This window comes from Telopea speciosissima, chromosome 4 (assembly GCF_018873765.1).
Source record: "Telopea speciosissima isolate NSW1024214 ecotype Mountain lineage chromosome 4, Tspe_v1, whole genome shotgun sequence".
Classification (NCBI taxonomy): Eukaryota; Viridiplantae; Streptophyta; class Magnoliopsida; order Proteales; family Proteaceae; genus Telopea; species Telopea speciosissima.
In genome coordinates, this window is record NC_057919.1 from 69,133,499 (window position 1) to 69,141,133 (window position 7,635).

At 38.3% G+C, this 7,635-nt stretch overlaps 1 protein-coding gene across 2 annotated transcripts; it reads right to left on the reverse strand.

Moving 5' to 3' along the window:
• Positions 1-6,244: 6,244 nt before the first annotated feature.
• LOC122660491 (late embryogenesis abundant protein Lea5-like) lies at positions 6,245-6,790 on the reverse strand. 2 transcript variants are annotated; one of them, XM_043855819.1, is made up of 2 exons: positions 6,704-6,790; positions 6,245-6,505 (listed from the first exon to the last, which is right to left on the reverse strand). In XM_043855819.1, exons 1-2 carry the CDS (start codon positions 6,772-6,774, stop codon positions 6,250-6,252), a joined length of 327 nt encoding a protein of 108 aa, XP_043711754.1. In that variant the 5' UTR covers positions 6,775-6,790; the 3' UTR covers positions 6,245-6,249. The 2 variants fall into 2 exon arrangements, with proteins under 2 accessions (XP_043711754.1, XP_043711753.1); XM_043855818.1 differs by having other exon boundaries at positions 6,245-6,508.
• Positions 6,791-7,635: the final 845 nt, after the last annotated feature.

Consider the following 7,635-nt stretch of genomic DNA (forward strand, 5'->3'; position numbering starts at 1 on the left):
CGCCCACGCCTAGACACCGGGGGGTAATGACCTTCTTGCCACCCATGAAAGACGGAAATCCCACCCCCATGATGCCAACGCACATGTTCTCATTGGCTCCCATGCATGCAGGCCCCCACACACACACAGAATGTCAACCCATTAAAAATAATTAAACAAAAAATTAAATGAATTAAAAAAATCATTAGAACATTGGTGTAATTTTAGATATAACACTTACAATATTAACCTAGGTGGGGTAGTGGATTCAACCTTTCACCTTCTCGTCTTCTTGAATCTTCGTTTTCTCCAATTCTCTGTTGTTTGATGCAAATAGTGAGATCACAATGCCATTCTCCCAGATTCACAACTCTACTCTCCATTATCCACTAGGGTTGTAAATGGATAGTCAAATATTCATATTTGATTCATGTTATTACTATTTAAAGGAATCCCTATTCGAAAAATCGGTTTCCAAACACTATCTGATTGTTGATACAAATAGAGGCTGCGAATAGCAGAGTAGGATTCATGTAAACCTTGCAGAAAATCCATTAAGGAGTCAGACTCAACATGGCCTTGGAGAGTGACAGCAGTACCACAAGTGCAAGTGGACATGCCCCTATATGATGAAAGCTCGCCACGAAGACTCTTCAGTTTAGTATAATATGCAGAAATGGAGTCAAGACCCTGACTCAAAGTGGACATGGACTTGCGGATTTCAAAAATCCGTGGTGCATTCTTCTGGGAAAAATGATCATGGAGATCGAGCCAGGCATCACGAGCCAAGTCGATCCAAAATATGTTGTGAGCAATATTAGGAACAATGGAATGAACAATCCAAGATCTCACCATGCTATTGCAGCGGATCCAATGTGGGAGATCAGGAGAATCAGAAGTTGATTTGGTCAAAGAACCATCAAGGAACTGCAGTTTATTCTTAGCCTCCAGCGCCATGACCATGGCACGATGCCAGGTCGGGAGATCAGGAGAATCAGAAGATGTATAGGCCACTTAACCTACCTTGTTGACTAATAGCTTCCACATTGAATGTTTTTGGGGAATACGAATCCTAAAACTGGTCCTGATTAGTTCAGCCCAATTGTTGAAGGAACCAAACAAATTAAAGCTTTAATTTTCTGGTCCTTTCACAAACATTTCCATGGACAGTATCCATTCAAGCGAAGATGCTATATATTACTTTGTACTATTCCTTATAACAGATGACAGATTTGATAATACAAGAAAGCCCAGACATTATTATTTCTTCTTCTGAGTCTCTAACCCGATACATCCAGAAGAAGAATAGTTTTGTTTTTTTTTTTGAAGGGGGGAGATGAGTTGGTCCAGAATCCAGAATATACTGGTGTCTCGCCAATGTTTCAGCTATGGATCAAGGTATTGGTATTGTATCAATTGATACGTATTGTTCTTGAGAATGTTTTCTGTGTAGGACACAGTGGCCATGCCCACACACAACAAGGGTAGGAATGACCGCCATGGCTCCATGTATGGTGAAAATTTTGCCCCCTTTTATGTCACTGTGTGCGCTTTCATTGGCTGGCGTGTGCGGCGTGGCCATGCGTCCCACCCAGAAAACAGATCTGACACACCAATTAATTAGGGTAGCCTAGATTGGGATAGGTTAAAGGTTTGATTTAATGCGTTTCATCAGTTCTTGAGCTTTTGACATATCGATCAAGTATCTAACATTAGGGAATAAAAAAAATGTATATGGAAAGAGGATAACACACACTAGTGCCGTGGGGAACTTTTTCCCTTGTATTATAAATCAGCAGCAACTCAATTGGAAGCTAGTTCTTCTTTCTCCTTGGCACCATTTTGTCCACCAAAATTTGAGGACCTAATTTTGCTTAAACCACATGAGAATTCTTCACGAGTGTGGTGATCATCATTGGGCTTGGATGGGGGTCTTGTAGCAATGAAGAACATTTTGGATCTTAAACATATAGAGGAAGTAATGATGACCTTAGATTTGTGAGTAAATCTGGGAAACTCTCCGGCCCCCTATACCTTAAATATGCATTTGTCACTTAACCAGGCCAATTAGTTTCATCTTAACTTAGGTTTGGCTGTCTTCTTTTATGACGAAACTTGAAATTGAAGCCCCTAGCTTACTACCTATTCTCTTAATTCGGCACTTTTTAATTCCTCAGTAACAGTTAATTTCAGTTGTATTTAGTATGTATTCTTGGAATAGATTTTCGATGTAGTATACATTTCTGACAAATCTAAAATGCATATATGGGGGAAAGATCATAATCCATAAATCTTAGGGAGCAGTTAAGTTGGTTTCTTCTATTGCAATGTCAAACTTCAAACTAATATTACATAAAGAGAATATATAGATGAGATGAAACTGGTCTTCTATCTAAACTTGACCTGGTCGATCTATTTGTAGTATTTTAAAGGGTTTATTCTATACTTTCGATGGATAAGCACAACATTATAAATAAGGGAAAAAATTGGGCATATCGACCGAGTGTCGGCTATGTCTAGCTCTCTCGATCTTTCCCATCTGAAATGATTTTCCTATTTGTTTTAACGATGCCTCATCTCACGTCCCTGTTGGTGTCGCCTGTTAGCTTAACACACATGAGTGTTTTGTCTATCTCTTTCTTTAATATTATAATAGAAAAAAAAAAAGAAAGACAAACAATATAATATACATAATTGAACGAACTATGGAGGAAATGAGAGAGAGAAAGAGAGATCCTTACGTATCAATTCATGGATTGCTCATCAAGATCAAGCATAAGGATGTATCGCAAACAAATTATTCCCACGTGAGGAATATTAGTGAAACTTTTCGTTAATTTTTGTTTTGGTAGAAGGAACTTTTCGTTAATCACTCTTTAAAGAATAGTTTCTCAAACCAATTACCCTAATTTCTTGCATGGTACGCTAAACAGAATCAATAATTAATGAAGTCATTTCCGTCTATCTTTTTAAAGTTTAAACCTGAAATATCCAAGAAAGAAAGAAACTCATAAAGATATGATAAAAGACACGTATTTATTTGATTCATATCAATCCATATCAAATCTCTTATTACGAAACCAATGTGAGATATTTCCATATGACTAATACAAAATAGTAACAGCTTCACCTACAAATATTGATGATTGGGGAACAATATACAAAGGAAGAAGAATAGAATAATTATCACCTCTAATTCGTGGGCACCTCTAATTCCTCTAATAGGGCGGAGTGGACCTTACCTTAGGCTGTGTTTCCAGGCAGGGGGTAGGGTAGTCATTTTTGCTCCCATGTGAGGAATTGGAGGGGGCAGCAAATTGAAGGGGATAACGGCTCAGAAGAACATACAGATGACCCTTGTAAGTGTATGAATTTTACTTTACTAAATCAAGTATCAATAAACCGATGTCGATACCAATTGACCATATCGGGTCCAATCGGATGGCAAATGGTTTTTCCATCAATTTTAAATAAAAATTTATTTTTAAACCATTTTATCCTTTTTTTTAAATGAAGAAAGGATAAAATTAGTTAAGTAAAGAGATAATACTGTTTACATCCTCACAAAATGATTTCTCTTTCGTATGATTTCCCTTTTGTTTGAGAATATAATTCCAACTGAGAGAAAATATAGATAGAATGCCAAGGCCTTGAAGATTCAAGAAGGTTCTTGATTATGTCCCCCAAATCCTGAGACACGTTCCACACTCCAAAATTAATCAATGCAAGATTTGCAATAGCTTTTAAACCTTTATTAAGAAACCCACAGACTTCCGTTTCTACAAGAAGATTGTGTGTCAAAAAGTATTGTTCAATTCAACCAAAACAAAAGAATTGTGATACAAAATCCCACAATCACTTTACCCTTGATATGTACCGTTCTATTGATCCGGTGTTTAATCAAAACATAGTATAGCATCAACTGATACTGAAACCGACCACATGGCGGTTTACCCTTGTAAGAGCATGAATTTTTTTTTTTTTGATGATAAAAGAAAACACAGTACAGCGAAAACCTATCATAGCTAAGAACCCTGTGCGTAAGCTGCTAGGTTACGCACAATGTCCAAACAAACGGAATTTTTAAAGTTGGTAAAAACGACATCCGGCGCACTATTACAGATATACATAAGGTCCTGGATATATAACCATGGCCACGTAGTTTTAGTAGGGGATGGAAGAACAATAACTATCTGTGAGTTAGAGCACCAAATCTCTCTGATATGTAAGCCTAGAGCCTGTGTATGGTCGAGACCCACCTTGATACTGTACAATTCCGGATCCCAATCCTTAGAAGTCGAAATCTGTCCTACACCAAAAAACAAAAACCTACCATCCAACAAAACCAAATACGCTCAACCTGCCAGTCTTATCCCTGGGCCCAGATTCCTGTGCACAATAAGATTGGATATTCATATTTAGGAATGGGTATCCAAGAACGTCCAGTATAAAAATAACAAGAATCCGTGGGTACAGAATTGGGTGAGGAGGGGAAGGGTTGCAAATCTAGTTCTGACAGCCAGCGTGAAACCTAGCGTAAGACCCCCAAAGCATTCGATTTTTCGGAATTGAACAACATTTTATTTCGGGTATTCCAAACATAGTAACACGTAATAATAAACACCTCAAAAAACCAAGAAATGGAAACTTTGTCTAGTTTTTTGGAAGAAAAGAACCGAACACAAAAATCACTTATGGAATCATAAGCCAGAAATTCAGTGCGTAAACCCAGAGGACCAGCCACCCAGATGTGTTTGACCCAGTCGCAAGATAGGAAGAGATGCCAGTAAGATTTGATGCATTTTCCACAGAACGCACAAGTGGGATCGATCTGTGTCCATTTGGAAAGAGAAGCCTTGACTGGAAAACCTGCATGTATCACACGCCAGAAGAACATCTTAAATTTAGGATGAATTTTGAGTTTCCAAAAGAAATTCCATCAAGAGGTATAAACATTATTTTTGGAACCTGGAGAAACGAGCATAAATTTAGCAACAGTTTGAGTGTTAAAGATGCCATTTTTATGAAAAATGCAGCACCATTTGTCATCAGACGTAAGTAAATTTACATTAAAAATCAAAGGGTGCATATGAGTAGGCAAAAAGGATTGGAAATTATTGGAAGAGTTGCTCTCCTCTCCCAAAATCCGAGAGACCGTGGTCCTTTTATCACGATCAGATAAAGAGCACAATGCCAGATTAGCTAAGCAAGAAGAAAAGGATGGATTCCATCTATCAGTCCAAAAGAAAATATCCTTACCATTTCCAATCTTCCTGATAACCATTTTCTCAAGATTAGGGATCATATGAGCAATACTATTCCAAATTAAGGATCCTCTCTTAGATCTAGTGGTTGGATAAAAAAAGGAGGTATAAGGAAAATATTTGGCCTTAATTAATAATCCGTGCCCATAAGGATTGCGGTTGGGTAATCACCCTCCATCCGAGTTTTAGCACTAGGGCCTTATTATGGATCTCAGCCTTGCGAAACCCCAGACCTCCTTGCGATTTGGGTAGGAGCATGAATTTTACCATCCCATCTCCACTTACCTAATTTCATTAGATAAGGAGTTTTTTGGAGGGTGTAAATTAGAGGATCCCAAGGATCCTCTACTGCCGCTGTCCATGCGGCCGGCATGCACTGCCCGAGCACCCTACCCAGATGGGGTCCATGTGAGGTCCATGCCCCTGCCAGTGTGAGGCTGCACGCCGGCCACACAGGCAAGTGGCAGAGAGGATCCATCCAAATTGTTAAATTAGAAAAGGATTGAGGTCATAGAATTGTAGACGCATCTCTCTCAAGCATCCTCCTCCTCTAAACGTTGCGTAATACGGTAATAGTGTGTACTAGTAGTAGTAGTATTCTGTATTTTATAAGCGACTCTTTTATTCTCCAGTTACGTAATCAATCCAACGGCTAACTGGCTAAGTCCTGCTCATCTCTCCCCACGTGGGTACCCAAATCCTTAGTTATTGCTAATTTGAAATTTTTTTTTTTTTTTTTTGTGAATTAAAGTTGTGAGACAAAAAAGCAACAACAAGCAAAGCTCAAGAAAACAAAGAGTTACTAAAATATAATTCTATTAACTAGGAAGGAAAAAAAAAAATTATACATAGAATGATTATAAGCGAAAGGCAACCCAGCCAGGGCACTTTCTTTTTCCATTTTTTAATTTTCTTCTTCTCCCCTCCCACCTCCCCACCCTAAACAGAGAAGAGGAGAGGAGAGAAGATTTGCAGAGACTTTTTGACCTCTAGACTATATATAAATCTAGAGTTGTTGTCTAACCTTGTTCAAGAGCAACTCCCGAAGCGTAGCCACATCGGTTTCACCCGCAACATTCTCTGGGCGGTAGTAACCAGTGACAGGATCTGGTGCCCAAAATTTAGTTTCCGATGTTTCTTTCATGGTTCCCCTGATTCCCTCTCCTGCCTTCACCTTAACCACTTCGCTTCTGGCCCCACTTCCTTTCGCCATGTTCGATGCAACCACTACACCTTCAGTTGCTGCTGCAGCGTAACCTCGCCTGCTCATCATCATCCGGACACAAACAAGCATAAGAAATTTAGAAAAAGAATTTAAAAAAAAAAAAAAAAAAAAAAAGCCCAAAAGTCTCTCCGCTCTGCTGTGTAAATTGCCATTTCCTATGATCAAATAGGAACGCAGGAGACGAATGAATCTATGGAGGGACTGGATTGGAAGCAGAGAAATACCGATCGCTTACCTTGTGATTGCCACTGAGACGCCATCGACGAGAGATGAAAGAAACTTTGCGTTAGAAAGAAAGCGAGCCATTCTGATTTCAATGAGTTTTGATCGAAGACAAAACTAGTCTGCCCCCTCTCTCGCCCCTTCTTTCCCAAAGACTCTTTCTTTAGGTCGTTTAGGATTACCTTGATCCTCCCAGAGAGAGGTTCTCTTCTCTTCTCTTTATATAGAGAGAGAACAGAGACTCGCGACCTTTCGTGCTGAGTTCCCTCCAAAAACAAATAAAATTATTTTATTGTCGATTAAGAAAAAGAAGAAGATTCGGAGTAAAAGAAAATGAATCAATAATAATAACTCATTAAATGGACACACCCTCGAGAGAACAGTGGTGGACCAAAGAAATAGGAAGAAGAAAAACAGTTTTTTAAAAACAGTTCAGGTTTCAAACTTTAAAAAAAAGAAGAAAAGAGGGATTGGGGTGGGTTTTAAAGGGTGTCAAAAGCTGGCCCGTACTAGAAGACCGGATGGGAAATCGGAATCCAACTGTTAAAGCCCGAATCTGGACTGACGGTTAATAAACGGTTCAAGGCCAGGCCTAGACCGGCCGATTATTATTCAAGCATTCGAACTTTTTTTTATGAGAAAATTTCTTAGATCCAAAAGATAAGAACGAAAATTATAAAATAAGTAGGCTTCAAATTAGTTTTACATCCACTACTTACGATTTCAAAAAGATTTACTTAATCCACAAAGTTGGTCAATACAAGGAAAAAATAAAAACAAATTTCCAAAATTGCCCCAATCTCATTTATCGAAAATAAAAAACTGTTTTAAAAAATTTGCAAAGTGTCTCTTTCACATTTCACCCAATGATATTTGTAAAGATATTCTAAAAAATAGCAATATAATAATTGAAATTAAGCTTTCTTTTTTTCCTTTTTTTTGGGT